This window comes from Rhipicephalus sanguineus, chromosome 2 (genome assembly GCF_013339695.2).
Source record: "Rhipicephalus sanguineus isolate Rsan-2018 chromosome 2, BIME_Rsan_1.4, whole genome shotgun sequence".
Classification (NCBI taxonomy): domain Eukaryota; kingdom Metazoa; phylum Arthropoda; class Arachnida; order Ixodida; family Ixodidae; genus Rhipicephalus; species Rhipicephalus sanguineus.
Genome location: NC_051177.1, coordinates 54,353,579 through 54,376,156, shown reverse-complemented (window position 1 = coordinate 54,376,156; position 22,578 = coordinate 54,353,579). Strand labels below are relative to the sequence as shown.

The 22,578-nt window shown below is 47.3% G+C and overlaps 2 protein-coding genes across 2 annotated transcripts in view; one reads left to right on the top strand and one right to left on the bottom strand.

The window, feature by feature from the left end:
* Positions 1–8,238, top strand: part of LOC119382972 (uncharacterized) — a 34,434-nt gene extending 26,196 nt beyond the window's left edge. Inside the window, exons 13-19 of the mRNA XM_037650912.2 lie at positions 731–793; positions 1,779–2,063; positions 3,282–3,382; positions 4,469–4,575; positions 5,325–5,593; positions 6,625–6,797; positions 7,652–8,238. Of these exons, the coding sequence (XP_037506840.2) occupies positions 731–793; positions 1,779–2,063; positions 3,282–3,382; positions 4,469–4,575; positions 5,325–5,593; positions 6,625–6,797; positions 7,652–7,861 (1,208 nt within the window). The 3' untranslated portion in view covers positions 7,862–8,238. The remainder of the gene's footprint in view (positions 1–730; positions 794–1,778; positions 2,064–3,281; positions 3,383–4,468; positions 4,576–5,324; positions 5,594–6,624; positions 6,798–7,651) is intronic.
* Positions 8,239–8,982: 744 nt separating this feature from the next.
* Positions 8,983–21,850, bottom strand: LOC119381597 (cholinesterase). The gene is made up of 9 exons (XM_037649371.1): positions 21,699–21,850; positions 20,797–20,991; positions 19,637–19,916; positions 17,786–18,006; positions 16,782–17,090; positions 15,450–15,657; positions 13,466–13,648; positions 11,765–12,042; positions 8,983–9,118 (listed from the first exon to the last, which is right to left on the bottom strand). The coding sequence occupies exons 1-9, from the start codon at positions 21,848–21,850 to the stop codon at positions 8,983–8,985; spliced, it is 1,962 nt and encodes a 653-aa protein (XP_037505299.1).
* Between the last annotated feature and the right edge of the window lie 728 nt (positions 21,851–22,578).

Genomic DNA, 22,578 nt, shown 5'->3' with positions numbered 1-22,578 from the left:
AGCCTTGGCGTTTGAATCGTTACGATTCTTTTGCAAAATAATGAACATTGGGTGCCAGGAATTTGCAAACCAGGACGCTCAGTCTTGGTACGCAAATAAGCCCGTCCGGGCTAAACTGCAGCACGACATCGCTTAGTAATAATGCTCAAGATGTAGCGCTCTTTGTCTGCTCACATCAAACAACTTGGGCCGTACAGTAATTCCTTTAGCTGAATTCTATTCTCTCGTAAGGGTTCAGTGTTCAAGGCAGTTTCATTCCGTTGATGACGTAGGCGTTACGTGGGTGTTATCACACTGATGACAAGATGGGTAAACTTGAAGCTTATCCGTGCTCTTGTATGTACAAACAAAAATGATGACGTATACGCTTTAACGTATATGTTTCCCCGGATACTTCGCTATCAAGAATTACCGATATGCGAAGAGGAATGCAGTATATGAACAGAACCATTACACTTGCGCAGACCGTGGTTTCTGATCAGTGCACAGGTCTTGATTTCTTATCAGCTGATTTCTTAACAGTTCGTGCGCGTACACGTTGTTAAGACCGCTTTGTTTTACATGTGTAGCGTACGAGTGCACAGTCGCGTCTTTCTTTCCGTGTCTTGCTATCGCTGGCAACAAATGGAGCCTAGCTTGACTGTTTATTTGCCTAAGTAGCTCTTAATAGTAACATATGTCGGCCGTCTTACGAGCAAAACGCCACTCTTTCGAACACTCTTGCTTTCAGAACCACAGCACCCAGCTCAAGATGGTCCACCAGCTATCCCTGTCGTCTTTTCCGAGTCGGATGGTAAGACCACGCATTTTTTTTAATTGCCTTCATAGTAGACACAGTAGACCCACCCTTCGCACGAACTTTGATCATGTTCACTATCTTGCAAGCACTCACGCGGAGGTAGGGAGGTGGCAAACACTTATTTGGGAACTGTCAGTTTTTTTCGTTTGGGATGTCATTAAACGGAAGGCCCAGTATTACCGCAGGAGAATTCTGACAGTTTGTCTGGGTGGTGTTTTCGCACCGTCCTGCTGACGTGTACAACAAGAGCTGCCAGACTCACAAATGTTCTTTTTTCGTAAAAAAGCCCTTTTTTTCCGACATTACTATGTTCGCTATTCATAATGGACATTTTTCATTCTTAGGAACTTAGCACGCGTAAAAAAAATTTCCTGAATGCGGATCCAGATTCACGCCTTTCAATTAAACCCGAGGGCAAGGCCGGCGCATGATACCACGTGCACTGTGTCGAAGTTTGTTCATAGTGCTGATTGTTTGCATATAACTGGTTGTTTGCATATGAGATTGTCATTACGCGATGACACAAACAAAGCTTTTGGAAGCGTTTCATATCAAAGCAAGGAGTAATGACTGTGTTAGTCAGACGTCTATTGTTTTGTTTCCCACGGAACATGCCTCTTTTTTTGGCCATTCATTTGACTTTGTCATGTCTGAGTAACACCCTGTGTAGCCTGCCGGATGTTACCTGTGCACCACCTGCTCGTTGGGAGCAGTATATATTTTGTTTCTCTTTGACCTCCCATTAGAAGTTATGGTAGCGTCTGTGTTGTACGTCTCCGTGTCTGTGTATTTGTGTCTTCGCGCTACGCTACGGCGATCAGCAAACACCAACTAGCCCAACAACAAGCCCTCCTTCAAAATATGTCTATGGGATAATCTTTTCAGACGCTGTCCCAGCTTAACTTATCGCTTCTTTTCGGTAACCATTTCTCAGCCACGGGCTCTTCGTTTGACATCGTATAACGTGCTCGTTGCGCAGAGCCGGCTGTTGAGTGCGAGACCCCCACTGGTCAGCCGGGTGCCTGCTTGCCGCTGGAGAGCTGCATGCCACTGCGCGAACAAGTTCGCCGCAAGGAATTCCCACCGCTGTGCGACCTGCGAGGCACAACGCCGTACGCCTGCTGCCCCGCGAGGCTGTTCCGCCAAGGCTCGCATCACATCCACGACGCGGAGACAACCACGGCACAGCCTGAGGACGATATGCCGAGGGAGGCTCTCAACAGGGCCATTCGCATGACTCAGATCGTGCTCGAGAACAATCGGTGTACGTTGCATGTATCCATTCTCAATGCACGCACTTTTACAGCGGAGCTGTTTATGCGGACCCTGTGCCGTCGATCGTGTGGTCACGCTTAAAGAAGGTCACGTGACCAGGACCGAGAGGATCGAGGGGTACTGATAAAAGGAGGATAGGAATATGTGGGCGATACGTAAGGCGGGTCCCGCCGTGGTATAGCTTAGCACGCAGGGTGTCGCGCTGCTAAGCTCGAGGGCGCAGGTTCGATTCCCGGCCACGGAGGCCGCATTTCGATGGGGACGATGCAAAGAACACCCGTGTGCTTAGATTTATATGCACGTTAAAGAACACCAGCTGGTCAAAATTTCCTGAGCCCCACCACTACGGTGACTCATAATCGTGGCTTTGGGACGTAAAACCCCGACAGTTCTTAATTATTATTACGTAAGGTGGGCGATTCAAAGAGGGAGTGAAAGTGGAGTCGCGTGATGAGGCTTGCGTAAGGCGGGCGATTAAAACAGTGGATTGAGAGGGAATCTGTTGCCACTGAAGTGGCAGAAGGTGAACCGGGGAGACAGAAAAAGACTTAGCAGAAAGAAAGAAGAGTCTAGGGTGACCCACGCCGACCAGAGCCGTCGACTAGAACTGAAGACGGCGTAGACTAAACAACGAAACAACAAAGAAGTGATTTAGGAGTAAGTAGGAAAAACGAAAGAAGAAACTTTCAAGGGACCGAATGAAAGGGGCAACACTGTCCGACGGCTTTCACGGCGTGGAAATGGCTAGGCTCTTTAGACGCTGGTTCCTAAGCGAGTGCTCATGCTCGTCCAGAAGCACCTCGAGAATATTCTTTCACAAATATTTACATGCAGCTTCTGCGACATATCCTAAGCTGAGCGTCACGTTGGGATAAATGAAGCTAAGCTGTGTGATCCTTATACTCTTCTAGCAGAGTACCTAGATTAGGAAGGCCCAAGCACAAAATGGATTTTGTAATTCGCGATGCTTTTCTTTTTCAATAACTACTTGCTTTAGGGTGTCCAGTTTCCTTAATGTATCCAACATTAGTATTTACTGATTAGTTCTTGCTAACAATTTGGCATAATATCTATTTATTTTGTTGTCGCTTATAAGACAAGGTTTTGCTGGTTTTACGCATATCTGTTGCTCGTTCCAATTTGTGAAATGAACGACCCTCTCCGCTTGTGCACTTTTCAAACTTTCACTTCGTGCACGCGTGCGCAGATTGTGGCAGGACCCCGAAGTCATTTCTTGGGCAAAAATTTAGGACCACGCCCACCGTTTTGGGAGGCCGCTCTGTAAACCTCGGAAAGTACCCCTTTGCTGTAAGTATGGTGTTTAATAATACTAACATTCGTTACCTTTCCACGTAGAACTTTGGTTCTTAGTTGTTTTGTTTTGTTCTGCGTAATATATATATATTTTTTTGACGACGTGTATGTACTTTGGCCTCTGGCTTTGTAAACCCCCTTATAACAAAGCCCCTGAGGGCGCTGTAGGCACATGTATAAATAAATAAATAAATAAATAAATAAATAAATAAATAAATAAATAAATAAATAAATAAATAAATGCGAAAAGATGAACAATACGATGCACTTGCCAGAATCTACATATTTAAAAAGACACAAAGAGAGAGATTTTTCTCGTCGAAATAAATTCTCTTTGGCCATACGAAGAGGAACGCCTTTGTTGCTAGAAGACACTTGGTAAGCGAAGAAACAAATAATACTAATAATAATAATTCAAGTACCGACGCCAGCTTGAGGTCCCCACACCGACTCACTGTGACGTCACAGTTTTTGACAGTGTCTACTGGGGCTACACGATTATCATCAAAACGAATGACATTGCGTTCTAAGGGAGCCACTGACTTGCTACGGCAAGTTTCAGGAAATATTATTCAGCCAATGGGGTAAAAATATCAAAAAGAGGTCGTTTGAAATCTGTGACGTCACACTGCGATTCATGGGCTGATGTTAATGGCACTAAATTCAACGATGAAATTTCCTTTTTTTTTCTTTTAGTAATGAACCTATGAATGGCAAATTAATAACACCAGCTTTCTCAAAGAATAATTCATTACTCTAAATTTATGTACCATTTTAATTTCTAATTTTTAAATAAATCAATGCTTTATTTCCGTTTTTCGTATACGAAAAACGAAAATAAACCAATAAAAGGACTCCGGCCATATGGTCAAATGCTTGCAGTGATGTGACTGGTTCTCTTCCACGGTCGAGTGGAAAAACGAAATTGCATTCATCCGACGGAAACCCTCGCAGTTATCCATGGTGGTCCACGAACGAAACGCGAAAGTTATCGCGCATGCCATTGACGTTGTCATGCCTCTGTCTTAAAAGAAAAAGAAAAAAAAAGGGAATCATTATTTACGCCCCGCAACTTTTCAGGTGGCCATATATCGAAATGAGGTGAACATTCTCAACTACTGGTGCGGCGGTACGCTCATCACTTCCCGGGTCGTACTGTCGGCGGCTCATTGCTTCGCCTATTCACTGTGAGTAGGCGGCAGCGATGGTTCAAACTGGTGATATTTTAAAATACTCATCATTTGCACTTGGCTACGCTTAGAGCGTCCGTTTATTTTGTTGTTCATACGTATAGCCACGACAAAACACACGATGTTTACATCCGACGCAACACCGTCTTTGTACTTATTTTGTTCCAATAACTAAAGACACATCGCAGATTTCGGTAGCGCCTCGAATATATCCGGCTGAAGTGTGGCATGCTCTTAGTGATGTTCGCGGTGCCCAGGACTTCGGGACAGGTATACGTAGAGGCATCTCTTGTTGGCGACTGCACGCCACACCGTATATGAATGGAATACAGGCGAAAAAAAATTACACTTAATGAAGAAAACTATCAACATCGACTGAAAGTTTTATATACTAGAAACCAACTGAAACATTCTGGCGAGGTTCTGGTATCATTCCATCATGCACCTAGGTACCCCCCCCCCCATAAAAAAAAATCCACCCCTGTGCACTTCGTCTCATTGCTACAGAAGGTTGTCTGCCAGCAAATCTCTCTCTCTCTTTCTCTCTCTCAGCATCCCGGCCACGGTGGCCGCATTTCGATGGAGGCGAAATGCTAGAGGCCCGTGCGCTTAGATTTAGGTGCACGTTAAAGAACCCCAGGTGGTCGAAATTTCCGGAGCCCTCCACTACGGCGTGTCTTAATTATATCGTGGATTTGTGAGGTAAAATCCCTACATTTATTATTAACGACTGGCCACTGCTGCAGGAACGGCACCAAGTACATCGCACGAATTGGCGGTGTCAACATCTCGGACACGAGCAATACCACGTTCGTGCAGAGGAACGTTGCCTCGGTGCTCGTGCACCCTGATTACAACGACAGGCGTCACTACAACGACGTCGCACTGTTGCTGCTGGATACACAAGCACGACAGAGAGGCGTGTCGCAGCCATTCGCCTGCTTGCCGGATGCCGATTCTGCCCTGACAGTGCAAGGAATTGCCACAGTGCTGGGCTGGGGACACAACTCTTTTGGTAAGTCATCGAGGACGAACAGTGACATAAGAGAAGACACGAAATCTGTTTTCAAGTATTACACGGATTCGAGCCTGACGTTCGACTGTGTCCTGCGCTAAGTTTCTCGTTGAATATATGAGGCTGAATTCGCAAACTTTTTGTTAATATAATAAAGGATTTGACGGAAAGCCGACTGGCCAGCAGGGGCGTAGCCAGAAACATTTTTGGGGAGCGGGCGGTCGAGGGGCGGGGGGGGGGGGGGTGGTAGTGTTCATGTACGTTCGTGCGTGTGTATATATCCACATGCAAAATTCAAAAACTTCGGGGGTAGGAGAAGGGGTTAACCCCCCCCCCCTTGGCGGCGCCAATGCTGGCCAGGTAGTTATTGCATAGGAAATATATATCTTGTTACTGATTAATAGGCGACAAATTTACACATTCTAAAAAAGACAGGCCGTGAAAACACGGACACAAGAAAGTAACGACACCACAAACAACATTTGTGGCGTTTGTGTCGGCGTTTGTGGTGGTGCGACTTCTTTCTTGTGTCCGTGTTTGCACGCCCTGTCTTTTTAGAATGAATACTTACCAACTAGCTCAGCTCTCTGTTATTCGAAGACGAATTTATATGTCGGCTATCAGTAATCGCTTGCATTTCCCCTCACAAGCATGCTGCGTTCAGCGAATAGCGTCCGTACTCACGAAAGGTTCTTACGCTAGAATTGTTCTTAGTAGGGAGAGGGTCTGGGCTATAGTATCGGTGATCCATGACTTCGTTTTGCGCAGAATTAAAGTAGACAGAACACAGAAAGACGCGCTGAGCACGTTTCGTCTTCGTGTACCTTAATTTGGCGCAAAGCGGAGTTAAGGATTAGAAGTTTCCGTAAAAGCACAACGTAAGGGAAAAATGTACCTTGCAGTCCTGTAGGAGGAAGCGCAGCTTTGTCTAACTAAAAGTCACAATAACGCGAGCCGTGACCAGGAAAGTTCTTTAAAAAGAACCCTTTGAGGACTGCAGAAGTCGCAACGCTGGTGCTTTACTCACCCAGGTGGCACCCTGCAGACCGTACTTCAGGAAGCACAGGTCCCTCTAGTGGACAACGCCGCGTGCGACAGAGCGTATCACTCGCTCGGTAGCTACGACCGCGAATTTCCGCAAGGCATCAACGAGCAGTTCGTCTGCGCCGGAAACATCACGGTCGGTGGTGTCGACGCTTGCCAGGTAAGACCAGACGGTGTCATTTTTTTTTTATTGTGTGCTTCTCGGACGATGCTAAAGATTTACTATAGTCCGTTACAACCCCAAGAATAAAAACAAGCTCCGCCCAAGAACTGCGGCGCGCCTGCCGTTCATCTGGGGAAGAGTGTCGTGCTAGGTGGTTTCCCTTCTAACCTTAGTAAGTACTCTTTCGCTGCTAGAGACACTACTACGCATACCTAGAATAAAAAGTTCATCGTCCCTAATTAAAATATTACGTTTGACTGAGCAGCTACGTCGGAATCTTTGCTGAAATTGGGCAGAATGTTCAAGATATCATCCGAGAACCAGCAACATGAACATGCGTCTGTTTGGGAAAATCACCTAATTGAAATCTGTGCAAATTGTTTGACGTCACGGAAATGAGCAAATGTGATTGGATAGAGCCCTACGGAATCTCCGCCCACAGCATCGCTGTGGGCGGAGAGAGAGAGGTAACCTATATTTTGGTTGCTGGCAGATTGTCGGAGGGGGAGGGGGGGGCAGAAGATGGCGGCCAGAAACCCTTGGCCTCTGGCGGCATCCTCGGCCTGCTGGACGGCCATGAGTTGGTCCTCAGGGGCCGTGCTGAGCAGCAAGGTCTCCCACTGCCTCCCATTCTGAACTTTTCGGCCCTCTCGGGGTGCCTGTGGGCATGCCCAAATAATATGTCCGCCATTTCTTGACAAAATTTACATTTGACCGAATATTGTTCTGGATTAAAGCTTACATTTATGCTGAGGTTGTGACCGACTATAGGAAAGAGACAAGCGATCACATGACGTGCACTATTGGTGCCTGAAAGCATACTGAAAAATAACTGCATTTTGTCCCCGCAGCACGACTCCGGTGGCCCGTTGGTTGTGAACGTGGATCGTCTAGGTCAAACTTACTACGAACTGGTCGGCGTCGTGTCCTTCGGTGTTGGCTGCGGCTCGGCTGCCTACCCAGGGGTGTACGCCAGCGTTTCACACTTCATGCACTGGATTCTCAACGCCACCGCCAGTATCGTTCCCGAAGACGCGTACGAGGGTACCAATTTCGTCTGACTGCTCCAATCACGTCTCACTAACTCGGATACTGGCCCTGTGCTGGACGCTGAAGAAATCACCCACAGGTGTCACAGAACCCGTTGCGGCAAGCCAGGAGTTCAGTTCGCCGCCGAATGCAAGACGCTCTTGAGGAAGCAAAAAGGACCTTGACTTTGACCGGTGTGCAAATGCGCGATTGAGTCTGGCTTCCCTGGTCACTGGTACTCGATAAGCGCTTTATATGCCTCGATATCACAGGGAATAAAATGCGTGTTGTCGCGAGCGCTGGCGCATAGCGCAAAAACGTGTGCATGTTTGTGCTAAGCCGTGCCATACGCTCGGCTTCATGTTTCTTGAAAATAAAAACTTGGAGGGCGCTTAAGTTTCGCACGGAATGCGATAGCTTTATTGCTCTGCAAACATACCAAGGCTCACGAACATATGTCCTGAGGGACAGATGATAAACGTTTTTTGAGAAGAAACCTTAACATCTGCGCTATCACCAGAGTTACGGCTGAGAGCACAGGATACCCAACCAGGTCGTGGGTGGCAGCAATGGATCACCCCCGCCTCTGACGGTGTCTGTGGTGCAGGTTAGGTTCGATTTCAGCTCGTACCCTGACACTTTATTCTTTGCATCCATCGGGATTTTTCATTCACAACCAACGCCACCGACGCCGCATTTGGTATGACACGGGCTCTTTAACGCTATTGCGTTAATACGGCCAGACATTCGCAGGACAGAGAGCCCTCTCTTTGTGCCCTCTCTCAGCTGCGCGTGTGTGCGCGCGAGCGCGTGTGTTGTAATACTGTTTTATCCCTATTTTTTTCAACTCAACAGGCCGGTGCTGCCTCCTTTAATCACATGGCACTTTACTGGTATGCGTGTGCGCTCAGGGTACCGCATATTTCACTCGCCAATCTATTCCATCATTTCACTTTCTCTCAGTGCGGTATGCGGTAGATGTTATGCTGCAATAGTTCACCATTTTATTGTTTTTAGACGCAATACGGATTCTCAGAGCGCGAACGTGCTGACTGAGGTATGGATACATTTCGGAAAACCAAATGGAAGTAAGCACTCTACAGTTCCCGAACTCGACTACGCCACGTCTTCGCTCTCCCGTTCAAATGATGCGTCACTGGACATCGAGTTCTTTAAGAAATTCGCAGTATTTCTTGCGACCGTCAAAAACGTTGTTTTCCTTTTTCCCTGAGCGGGCTACGTGAAAGCTGTATCGACCGAAGATGAGTCCGCTGATGTCAGGGATGTTCCTGCGGAAACAAATGGTCGTCAGTACTACCAGAGTCATTCAATGCTTCTTATGGTCACGAAACTGCCGCGTCAGTTTCATATGGAGCCAGCGGCCGCCGCCAGAAGCGCAGCTGTGCTTGAGAGGCGATGCGAACGCTGCTATCGCTGGGGTTGTGTGTGGGAAGCCTCGGTGTTTAAGCTTTCTAAACTTCCGCAACGGTCGCTTTGCTTTCACGCTTTTACTTCTAGCACTCAGCATGCATAAATACACTTCTGAACGCGTTTTCTGTTTTAAAATGAGCACCCGGGAGGAAAAAAAAACAGCTCAATTAAAACATGCAGCTCGCGGTGGTATCAGCAGAAAAAATAGGAAAATTCGGGGGTTAACGACAGAATATCAAGATATATAATTACGAACGCCGTAGCAGGGGACTTCTGTATGACTTTTGCCGCCTGCAGGCACAGCTGTTTCACCATGCTCGTAAGTCGCTCGCTGTACGCCGCCGGCCGCAAGTTGATTCGTCTCGCCTTTACGCTAGATGTTTGACAACAGTTGTGGCATGTAGAGAAGGACACAGTTTGACCTGTACTTTATTCCAGAAGACATTATTCTCTGTGAAGCATATCCTACGCAACGTTTCTTTCACCTGCACCGGCAACGCACTCACACCGGCCGCCGGCCCGCTTGGTGCCGACGACGTAGCGAAGCCTACTTCGTATCGCTTCGTAGTTGTGGCAGGTAACTCAACGGGAATATAACCGCTGACGAACAGTTTACTTTTGTTAACGCTGGTAGTGTTCTTCGTAGTTATTCCTCATTCGGCACATTGAAGCGAGTTATCCGTGGCGTCCGGGCTCGAAGGCTTGCTCTTGTTTGGGTCCGGAAGCTCGATAGTGAAGAAACGTGGGTGAGCGCGCTCGCTCGCTCGCTGCGTGCGCCGGCGACAGTTGCACTTGACTCTCATAACAGCTTGTACTCGTTGTAATAGTGTTTCGCTTTCACTCTGGCGCGCAACCGATATGACTTGTTTTCGTCTAGCCGACAGGGCCGAGCAGTGCAGCACTTAGCAGGTGATCGGCGCGCAGTTACACTCCCCGTTGGTCCCTTTCTTGCCAGGCGTTCCCGCACGACACGCACTACGGTGCGGTCTAAACAGGGCGTCGGCGACGCTCGGAGCTCTTCACAGGGTGACTCACGTGGTCCTTTGCATGGTGGTCGCACTGTAGATGAGCGAGATCGAGGTTTCTGCTTTGTGAGATACCAATGAAGTCCTTCAAAAATCCTTGGAACGGTGTCAGCCTTCAGCGTTCGTTTGTCGCGTTTCTGCGACACGGAGTCGCCGTTGATGTTAAAATCACACGCAGTGATAATGTCCAAGGCGTCGAAATGGTTCGCACACACACGTGTATACTTCGACTCAAAGTTCATTATCACCGCTTTCTTGCAGCGGTATGGCCCGCTTCCATTTCTCGCGCTGCTGCTTGTCTAACGGCAAACAAAACAACGACACCTTTTTGCTTCCCTTGTAGGCGGAACGGCACCCCGGCACGCAACATCTGTTAGGCATCCTAGTCCTGCGACAGCGTTTCCTCTAACTTGAACATATGATATCCAGCAGCTTGTCTCACACTGCGCGAGTATTTCAATACGCGGACGGCGCAGACGATCGCCTCTGTGGCGCAGCGGCGGCGCGTTGCGGCATTTTCGAGCAGCGTATGAAGCTCGCCCATAGCGTGACGGTGCAGTTTCGTGACCATAAAGAGAATTGAATGACTCTGGTACTACACATATATATGGTAACGATTAGACACACACCGAAACAGAGGAAACGATATATCGTACGGTCGTTAGTACATCTATCTGTTCGTTTTACTGTATTCGATATATATGATATAAGGGCTCCTGAAATCAGTGGGGATATCTGAAGCCAGATGCACAAAACGTTTTGATTTTAAACATACTCATTGCCTTGGCCGACCGCCTTGGCAAACGTTATTTGGTTGGTATTTGCGCTCACGAACAACTGTAGCTTAAATGCGTTTTGTGAAAGAAGAGTACTAGTAGCAGGTGTTTGTCTTCCTGGCGACAAAAATAAAATGCAAAAAAGGAAAATCATCTTTTGTGGAGAGTTACATCGTAAGTGTCAGCAGTGAGATATGGGGTTTCAGTGTTAATCTGTGCTAGAGCCTTTAATGGGCACTTCATTTCATATTGCCGCGCATAGTACAACCTTGAATTTTAACAGCAGAGGTGTTAAAGCTTGACAAAACTCCGGGATTGTCCGCACACACGAAATATATATATATATATATATATATATATATATATATATATATATATATATATATATATATATATATATATATATATATATATATATATATATGTATATATATATATATATATATATATATATATATATATATATATATATATATATACGCCAGCAAAACTGAAAATCTTCAGGGGAGGGGGTTGAACCCCCCCCCCCCCCCCTTGGCCACGCCCCTGATATTAAGCGCATCCATATGCAGGGGTCAGCGCTCGCGAGATATTACTTAAAAATAGCAAGGGTGTACATACGCACCTTGCTTTCAAATAGTGAGGTTTAATTTCGCGAACGAGGACACGTAATGGTCACAGCAATACACGCGTCAGGACGTACCCTGTCCTAGCGAAAATCGTCCAAAGGTTGATGACCTGCTCACTGGCGGCTCGCATGCTGTCGTGCTCGAGCGGGTGCAAGAAGGGCTTGCCAAACACCATCCGCAGCATGTCGCCCGCCTTGATCGCTAGACCATTGCCCGTGAACGAGATGAAGTAGCGGAAGACGCGATTATCGCCCGCCGAGTCCAGCAGCTTAGCGAAATCGCGAACAGGGCACGCGACCAGCAGGTCCCCCAGAATCCGCTGCAAAACCTCCGTCGACTCCCAGCGGTATGTCTGCACAAGCCGAATGTGGTGCCGTGAAACTGCGTTACACTAAGCCTGGAACTATACTGCACTGGCGAGATCATGAAATCATGGGTTACGTATGCATTGCCTCGCTCCGTCCAGTACAGTGAACCGGAAGGATATACGGTTCAAGAAAGCCAGTCAGTAATATATGTAATGAACATGTTCAGCGCAAAAAAGAACACGAAAACACAAGGAAGGGCACGACACAAGCGCTGTCTAAACAACTTAAATGTTGTTTTTCGCGCCGGCAAGAAGATAGGAAGCGTGTGCGCGAGAGTTGAAAAAAGAGCGCAGAAGGGGCAGGCCGCTGACAGCACTGAAGGTTGCTCTATAAAGCACTCAAAGCGTTTCACTGAATGCGCGAGCGGAGTGGTGTACTCCATCCCTTTGTCATGCGGCGGTGCGTACATTGGGCAGACGGGTCGTTGTCTTAACGTCCGTCTAAGAGAGCACGCTAGCTCTCTGAAAGGTACACAATCTACGCATCTTTCCCTCCATTGCCGGCAGTGCGGTTGCGCAGCCGAGCTAAACAAAACCGCTGTGCTGATGAGGCACAGGGACCAGCGCACGCGTGAAATCGCTGAAGCGTTTGAAATTATAAAAGCAAGAGACAGATGCGTGAGCCAGCCTTCAGTCGCTCTCACAGAAGCTGAGATTACATATCTACAGCATATGTGATTACATGCCTGGTGGGGGATAAGATTTTTTATTTTTTTCTTTATGCCTATATATGACATGTTTCTTCCATTAAACTTTCAGTTGTTAGACAGCGCTTGTGTCGTGGCCTTCCTTGTGTTTTCGAGTTCTCTTTTGCGCTGAACATGTTGAGTATGTTCCAACTAGCCCAATTCGCCACCTAACTTCAATATATGTAAGGATATTCACAATCAGGAGAGAGAATACCACTATATAACTGAGCTCCCCCTCCCCCCGCTTCCTAACGGTCTCAAAACAGCCGTTAAGCTGCGATCTGCTCTTGTGACTCACATAGCGTGGCGTAACATAATGACATTATTACATGATATCGTCGCTTGGTCAAAGGCGCGCCGATCTCGGGGGCACTGCAAAACCACGTAGGGTGCAGAAAGCTTTCGGACGGGGGGGAGGGGGAAGGGGGGGAGGAAATCAATAGAATCGACTGAGAAGAAAAAGAAGATGGCTTTCGCCTTCGGGTCGTCTTAGGCAAATGCATAAAAGACAGTGTGATTTTCTGTGGCTGAATTTGTTATCTAAGCATATATGTTTAGTCTATTTGTTAGTTCAATCTTGTGGAAGCAAATGCGTTGAAGTCTGAAATCGAAAACAAATAAAAACAGGTCAACAATGAGTTCTGTCTTCCATGCATAAAAAAATATTGCCTTTTTCGTCTTTACACTGTCTTTACACGAATGTGTAGCGTATGCCATACCTCTCCGTATCGCGCCATGACGGCGTCAATCTCAGAACTGTTGAGGCCAAGCGCGTCGAAGAGTTCGGCGGTTGCCACTCTTGCTTCGTTGGACGACGCGACACTGTCCGCAGCGGCGCGCACGGCGTGCACCGTTTCGTCGTTCATGTGGCCGAGCAGAACCTCCACGTCAGTTATACGCGTCTGGGGAGAAGAGACAAGCCGCGGGAGCTTGTGTGAAAAAGCAATATGGAATCCAAAGAACCCAAAGAACACAGAAGTTCGAATTGTTGTACAAAGAATGTAGCTGGCGCCATTGGTGGCGACACTCCGAACGAGAAGTGTGGATGGAAGAAATTGTGAAAACATAAGATCAGTGAGCGAAAGTTGTTTGCGTAAGTTCTTTCCGTGTTTTAGTGTGAGAGACACGGCGTCCCCGCAGTCGTGATAGACGACGTCACGTTTGTGAAACCATGGCCGGTCTGAAGAGACGCGTGAGGTTCCCTGGAGTGCCCGTGCGCCTCTTCAGTCAGGCCATGGTGGTGTTGGTGGAAAACTTTAATAATGAGAAGGTCCAGAGTAAAGGAAATTAAAAAGCTGCGTTGTGGGTGGCATTCAGGCTGCCGGTTGTGGCGTACAGGCAGTGCCTAGTTGCGACGTTCTCCGCCCAAGTCACCAGCCGAAGTTGGCCATGGTGAAACGAAATAGTAAAGCGTCCTTCGCACTCGGGACGCTTCCGGAGACGTTCTACAATTCGAACAGTTGATCTTGCTACAAGAACGTGTATGCCGGAAGAGGATTTTACACGATAACACGCTCTGCGAGACTGAGAGTTATTGCACCGCCATATCCTGCGACGCTCAGACCAAAAAAGCGAACTCGGCAACAACCTAAGAATTCGGTACAAGCTCAGCTCACAAGACCACATGCAGTTTTTGTGAGTTGAGCTTGTAGGCAGAAAGGGCAGATGGATAAGCCACCAAACGCAGCCATTTCAAAAAACGCATTTCCTATATCTGACATACATGGATCATTTCTAAAGGTGATTTCATTTGGTGTCAGAATTCGATAAACATATCAATACTGGTCTCCAGAATGGCTCAAATCTGGACGCCGATTGGGAAATATAGATCTTATGTTCCGCGGTTACATTTTAACCCATGGTGACCGCCTGGGGTGCCTCACAAAGAACAAATGCTTGCGAACAGTCCTGTCTCTGTAGCTCACCCGAATAAAGCGTTATAATCGCGATAGGGCGAGTAAATAATGCGAGTATCATTTAGCAAAGTTGCCAACATTTTATTCCTTGTCAAGCCGCGGGCCGCTTGTTTGAGACACCTGGCGTACACCATAGAGCGGGGGTATCACACTGACCTCAGTCAGCGTGCCCCATGCAGTTACTAAATGCAGTCCCGCAAGGGCCGGGGCAGTGAAAGTGAAGAAGGTTGAAGCATGGGCGGGGGGGGGGGGGGTGGAGGTGTCTTGTGCTAGATGTCAAGTTAACGTTGCCATTTGCAAGAAAGCCGTTCCCACATCTCATGTTATAAGCAATTTCTGAAGGGGACTTCGAATCAGGATTCGAGAAACACCGATACTGGTCTCCAGAATAGCTTAAATCTGGCCACCGACTCTGAAATAGTGTTTTTGTTCCACGGTTATGTTTCAACATATGGTGACCGCATGGGTTGCCTCACGAAAAGAATACTTGAGACCAGTCATGTCTGTGTAGCTCATGGACATACTTATTCAGAAAAAAAAAAAAAACATGAGATGAAGACAGTCATGTATGGGCCGGGCCTCGTGTTTGAGACTGCTGGCATTGAGCCTATAAGCACCAGATTATGTTTACATAAGCATGACGCGGACGTGACTCTGACGCTTGCAACGAAACATGCCGCGTCACCTGCTGTGCATCGATGCAGCGCTAATGTGAGAAGGAGATGGACTATAGATCGTCCTCGAGCATCGACGTGGCATTGTTTATAGTGTTAATTGTAATACTCGCCTCGTCTTTGTGCATCATATCTTGAGGAGGAAATTTAATGAGTCCCGTGAAAGTGGGGAAGAAGAGGGGAGGTAAGGCGGTCTTGACAAACAGCGACGCGCTCGCCTCGACCATGCACTTGAAGTTCGGCTCGCCGTCCTTTAGGCAGCGCATCCTCTTCGCTTGCTCAGCCACGCGAATGCCCGCGAACTCAGTGTTATCGGGATATCTGAAATGCAATTGAGTGAGAAGTTCGCAACTGAGCTGAATTATGGCGTTCTGACGCCGCGTTATGTAGTAACCGTTTTCATTTCCCATTCTTACTGTCGCTGGTCATTGGGGAACAGTAACGCCGCGCCTTACTTATAACGGGCATCGACCAGTCGCTGCGACGATTGTTAAGAAATGAATAGAATTCAACTAAAAACGTGTTACAGTCCACGAGATAGATTCACACTTTCGTTTAGTACTTCGTCTACTCCGTCCGTCCATCTATCAATCCATGCAAACATGCGTGTGTGTGGAACCATCACTGCAGAGCATACGCGGTTAACGAAATCAATACAGTGCAGTAGGTGTACTCGTGATGGAAATGCATTAGATTGGAGGCACGCGCTGTCAGAAAAGCGTCTGTTATATTCGTCCTTTACCCTGCTCCTAAGTTGGAAACAAAGTTTTGACAAAGGTGCGCAGAAAGGCACGGCTGTTTCATAACACACGTTGTATCTTACAATTCCCTCACAAGACTGCATTGTCCACGCGGAATACTGTATACATATCACACAATATTTTATAACCATGCCGTCTTCCCCTTCGCCCCCCCCCCCCCCCTACACCCAGCATCGGAAGATAAAAGTACTTCCTGTTTATTTGAAGCTCTGGAGGTTCCGTAGAGATTGAATCCCCCCCCCCCTTCCCCTCTAGCTTTCTCTGCGTACGAAATAAGCACTTTTTGACCTTTTAGCATGCAAAAGTAAAACTTGCTCGCACAGCATTAGAACGAAATTTTCTACCCGAACCAGCCGAAATATAGACATAATTTAAAGGGGGCAAAATAAGTTTTATGATTGCGTCCTCAGGTGACAACAAAACATTGTGGAGAACTCTTCTTGTACACGAATGTATGCGTCTTGTTTCACAAAGTGGCTTTTGCGGCTAGTTGGTTAAATGCATCAAAAGATGTCATAGTGATAGCAGACACGGACAAGAAAGGCACAATGGGACGAGCTGAAGGTTAGCGCTCGTCCCGTTGCGTCTTTCTCGTCCGTGTCTGCTAGTGCTTCGATACCTTTTGACGTTTCTTTGTTTGTGGCACTTCGACCTCGTCGCGCGCAAATGCCTAGACATATATACCTAGTCAGTGGGCTTCCGCTCATAAGGATAACGCGCCTGGGCACCACGCCTGCTTCACGCACGCCGGCTGCGTGGCTGACCAGAAGGTAGCCGGCCGCCGCCGCGCCGGAACCGTAGCCGACAAGCACCAAGTTTGAGGCGTTGCCGCCAAACCTGCCGATGTTGTGGCGCGTCCATTCCAGAGCCAACAGTTGGTCGTAGAGGCCGACGTTGCCGGGAGCTTCGGAGCTGCCGTTGTACAGGAAGCCCAGCGCACCCAGGCGGTAGTTGGGTACCACGACCACCACATCTCCAAGGCCGGACAGGTACCTGCAGAACTCGAAAGAAAAACAAGAATGCAAGCTCTTTCTTTGTAGCTGTTCATAAGAGAAAATGCTAAACGGTCGTTGAGCTAGAATGTTACAGCGAAGATTACCGGCCAATGGTGCGCAACACTTACGCGAAAACTTTTGTAAATTTCGTGGCCAGCCCTCTATACGCAAATCAGTGCCCACTCTTTCGAGTAATTTTTAAACACAGATGCAACGCACCCATAGCATTGAATGTACAGTGCTCCGCATTTTGCTTCTAAAGAACACCATCTAAATAAGATTTGGTCAGCGCCTATAGTTGGCTTTCTTTTCATTCAAATTTAGCAAAAAATATTGCATATCATACTTCTAGGCAATCATATAACATCGTTGTACTGTGTTCGCCGCCCTTTCTGTTCGTTGGTGCTTCTTGCCATTGGCTGGTCGTCCGCTACATTGACGCAATCAGAGGTTCAATAACGCACCTTCATAGAATTATGAACAGATTAGCCCAACAGGAGCTGTGCAATTGTGGCTCCTACGGCGTGATAAAGCATGTATAGAAATGCACACTCAAATGCTTGCTCTTGTTAGCCCGTCTCCAGCCTTCCGTCAGAACTTCGCAAAAAATGCTGGAAAAATCTTCATATGGCTAAGACTAACTGATAGCGCGAACCTTCGCGTAGCAAAAATAAAGGCGTTAACGTATTGTACCTTCCATCGTACAGCGGGTCCCTGTTGCCTCCTGCCTGGAAGGAACCGTCGTGTAGGAAGACAAGCACGGTCTTGACGGCGCACTCGGAAGAGAGACACTCTCGCGACGTCGTCCATATGTTGAGATGCAGGCAGTCCTCGGACATAACCGCCAGCGGATCGTCGTCAAGCACGCTCTGCTCACACGCGGGCTTGCTTGACATCGCATCAATCTCCAAGCCCTGGGAAGGTCGACACAACGTAACGTCAGATCGTGTCAATCATTCTATAACGCTGTCATAAACAAAAACTCACAGGGTCCCTTATGCATCCGCCTGAGACAACTCGAAAGCGAAAGCCACCTTCATCTGCTTCTTTTCGGCTTTTCAGTCGATCTATTGATGTCAGTGGCGTAGGCAGAAATTTTTGTCAAGGAAGGTGGGCACGCCCTTGGTCCGAAGTGGGGTCCGAGCAGGTAAATGTGGTCGAGTGTCATTGTGTGCTCTCTATCCCATGGCAGAAATAAATTACGGAGGGGGGGGGGCAGCCCTGGCTACGCCATTGATTGATGTCATGGACCTCTATAACACGATAGCATATATCGGCTGATTGGCTGCTACTGCCCTGCTTTGGTCCGTCCATGCGCCATTGATGCACTTAACTACCCCCCCCCCCCCCCACACACACACCCCTCCCTACAAAATGATTTCAGAAGATTTGATCTCCACGAGGAATCACACCTTGGTTATAAGCGAAGCAAATTAGTACCTTTACTCGGCACAACGCCGGCAGTTGAAAATTGCTGTGGAACAAATGGCGACAACAGATGCAATCTCTCTTGGAACCTTCATATTGAGAACACATGCTCTGCTGCATTCCGCAAACTAGCTTATCTGCGACACAAACTTAGAAATTCTCCTTCAAACGTTAAGTTACTCGCCTACCTAACCTATATCCGCCCAAAACTAGAATATGCCTGCGTAGCATGGGACCCGTACACTAAGCTCAATATCAACAAACTTGAGAGAATACAAAGAAAATCGGTTCGTTTTATTTATTCGAAATACAAACGTTCGGACTCCCCGTCACAGCTAATGTTGGCTAATGAGATTCCTTCTCTTGAATCAAGAAGACAGAAGTACCGCTTGGATTTTTTACATAATCTAATTGACCATAAGTTCATCCTCGATCCTTCCCTTTATGTAAGCCCTCTTTCCACAAGGCAAACACGGCACCATCGCTCTGATGCATTAACACCTATCTATGCTAGGACAGACACGTATAAGTTTTCCTTTTTTCCACGGACCATTTCAGGATGGAATTCTCTGCCCGCACCGTAGAACTTGTGACGATCTGGGTGACATGTACTTTTCTGTACCTTTTTTATGTGCATTCTATCGCAATTCTGTTACTTTCTTTTGAATATGTATGTATAGGCATTTATATATGTGTATATATGTGTGTATATATTTGTATGTGTATGTGTGTATGTATATACATATGTATATATTTAGTTGTGTGTACAATTATGTATGCCCGTCCTGCAAGGACCACAATGTGGTCTGCAGTATGTACTAAATAAAAAAAATAAAAAAAAAGCAACGCTCTCGCCGTTTGGTCACAACAGCCACGCGCATCTTGTGCGCACACCTGTCTTGTTGATCTCCAAAGAAGCGGTGTGCTCTCGGCTATAATGGCCACAATGTCAGACAAGCGCACCATCTTGCTCAACAGATCGCAATAGAAATTGAACGAAGGACGTGTGCTGTGTGAATGCTTTCGCATAATTTGGACAATCATGTAGTTTAAATTCTGCCAGAATTTGTTCAAGTTTGCTGTCTAATATTTGGGTTAAGTGAAGCATATGCGTACCTGGCCGATGGTGAAGTCGATTGTAGAGTAGGTCCGGCGGAATCGCAACTCTCCGAGGGGTGGGTACGCGTACGGCACGCCCAGGAAGGCGTACACGTCCGTGTGGCCAAGAACCTTATGGCTGAGTCCCTGGACGCGGCCAAAGCGGCCGCTAACGAATACTTTCTGCTCTCTGATGACGGATTGAGTGGTGAGCACTCCGACCAGGCTCAGGATGACCACTGCGGTGGCTAGGATGGTGGCCACGGCACATGCCAGGTCGGCCACTGTGAAGTATCTCCTGCGCAAAGAAAACACCAGCGCCGATGTACGCAATCGTACATGTTGGCCAGGGTTCACACGAGCCTTTTACGCTAGAATCGTTCGTAAAAGAAAATCTTAGCCAATCTTGATACTGGAGATTAGTGAGTTTTAGTGCTGCGTACGTAAGAACGCCACGGTTTGCATAGAGCGCGTGCGCAGAACTTATGCTCATGCGCATTATGTGGAACGCGGCGTTGTTGTGTAGGCAACGCCTTTACGTACGCTACGTAGGGAGCCCTAAAACTCGCTATCATGCAGGTTTAGAATAAGGCTCGTACGGTTGCATTGCAAGGGTGCGTACATAGGCATAGGGTGCGCACATAGGGGGGAGGGGGGGCGCTGCGATGAACCTTCGCCCCCCTTGAAGGGTAACCCTGCGCACGCCTATGGGTGCGTACAGTATATTCGAAATATAACGTGCATATTCAACTGGTTAGCGAATGGTGCATGCGCAGTAGCAACAAACGTTGGGTAAGCAATTCTAAAACTGCCTATTAGGTAGTTTTATGATTATTGTAGTTTATGATCAAGATACGAATCATATGTGTGTGTCTTTCGTTCCTGTGGTCTTCGCCAATACTTGGCAGCGTGTTATAAGATTATTTCATCCGTAAGTGCGTAAGCCATTCGTAAGCTTTTCTTCGCGATTGGCCGGTATAGCCTTCTCTGTGTAAAGCGTCAGGGCTGGCTTAAATTTTTCTCTTCGCTTTCAGAGTCTCACTGCCAGCATCACAAACGTTCGTAAACTTGCCTTCAGAAATACTAACGAAGCAAGTGGCGTTTATGGGCAGGCGCAATGGTGCTACATTGACCTTGTAAATGACACTGATTTAGCTATAGTGGAGGTGACCACTCACGTGGGTCTTACGTGCGCCGCGACGGAAGAGTACATGCTCCAGAAGCTGAGCGCCTGGGCCGAGCGCATCTGGGCCCCGACCGACTTGGACGAGTCGCGGGACAAGTCGGTTGACGAGGGCACGTTCTTGGCATCTAGCTTGACGTCTACTTTGGCGTTCGCCTTCGTTCTGTACGCAAGGCGACGCTTGTCTCGCCTGCGTGAAAGCGTTAATGTTCGCTGGTTGTAAGTACTGTCGCGGCTGATCACTAAAGGCTCCGATAATTCCACCATTGCTACATTACGTTGTGTATACCGTAAACTGTACGTTGTGTATACCGTAACCCCCCCCCCCCCAAATCACTTGGAGTGACGTCATTACTTCAATTTGCAACAATATGCAGCGTCATATATCAAATACCAGACTTATCATTCTTGGTTATTTATCATTCCAGAAGTAAATTCGAAATCCACGGATTTCAAGTCCCCGAATTTTCAATTCATATGAGATTTAATTATCAATTTCAATTTGCATGAGATAGGGACTCAGCAAACGCGAGTACAGTACTCACAGAGTGAAACGCGAATATTTAGGTCTAAGTAATGCACGTACTTTTGTTCCCGGCGTATACAGTTCGTGTCATATCGGCGTAATTTTGATATAAACACTTACATCAGAGCCAACATTATTTTCAGCGGCTATATTTGCAGCGACATGACGCGGTTATCATTTGCCATTGCTCATAGCAATCGTTATAATAATAATAGTAAAAAACAAACAAACGAAGTCTTGTTTCAATCCGAGAGTACTGTAGATTATATATCATCCAACTAGCGAAGTAAGCACAGTTGGCATGCAGGTTCAACGGCGTAACATTGACGCCGTAATACGTAGTGACTTAGCTAGCGGTGATGACCCCTCACATGTGTCTTAGGCGCGCCACGACCGAAGAGTACATGCTCCAGAAGCTTTGCGCCTGAGCCGAGCGCGTCTGGGTCCCGACAGACTTGGTAGAGTCGCGGGACAAGTCGGTTGCCGTGGGCACGTTCTTGGCATCTGGCTTGGCGTCCGACATCGCTGTTTGCGCAGGGCGACGCTTGTCTGGCCTGCGTGAAAGCGTTAGTGATCGCTGCTCGAAGGTAGAAGAATGGTCGCGGCTAAACACTAAAGGCTCCAATGATTCCGCCATTGCAAAACAAAAAGGGACACTTGATGATGATGATGATGATGATAACCTCTCACTAGTGGCGCTTACCCACAAAGGGGGATGGGCCAAGAACCGGGCGGCAGGATTTTGAGGTAAATACTTGAGGCTAAAGATAAACGTTGTAATTTTTTACTGAAATTGATAAAAAAAAAACCGAGCTAATACTTGAAAATTCTGCAGAGCACACAGTCAGTCTATCAGGTGTGAAGTTTGACGGATGTAACACCGGTTGGAATTAGTACTGAAAATAAGCCAATATAAACTAGCATGGTAATCTTTTGGTTTCCTGTATGTAAGCAAACACTGCAGAGTGGACCTCCCTGTGGCTATAACCTAATGCAATGCCACCAAATGATAAAATTTGCGGAACATTGATTTGTAATCCTAACTTTTGAAGGGGAGCGACGAGGCATCTTTTTCGCTGATTAGAATACCGGTGACAGAATAAAAAGAAATGCTCTATTGTCTCTATTTCACCGCAAAACTGACATAACGGAGACGCGCTGAGTCCAGCTTTGTGTAAATAATAATTCAACTTCGGAATTCTGCAGCGTAGTGTGGTGAAAGTAACTTCTACTTGCCGTGATACACACCAC

Excerpts from the sequence above, each read along its gene's own strand:
- LOC119381597 (XM_037649371.1), bottom strand. The coding sequence starts at position 21,850 with ATGTCGGACGCCAAGCCAGATGCCAAGAACGTGCCCACGGCAACCGAC. Across the intron at positions 19,917-20,796 it reads GCGGCGCACGTAAGACCCAC|GAGATACTTCACAGTGGCCG; the intron begins GTGAGTGGTCAC and ends TTCTTTGCGCAG. Across the intron at positions 13,649-15,449 it reads ATATGATGCACAAAGACGAG|ACGCGTATAACTGACGTGGA; the intron begins GCGAGTATTACA and ends TCTTCTCCCCAG.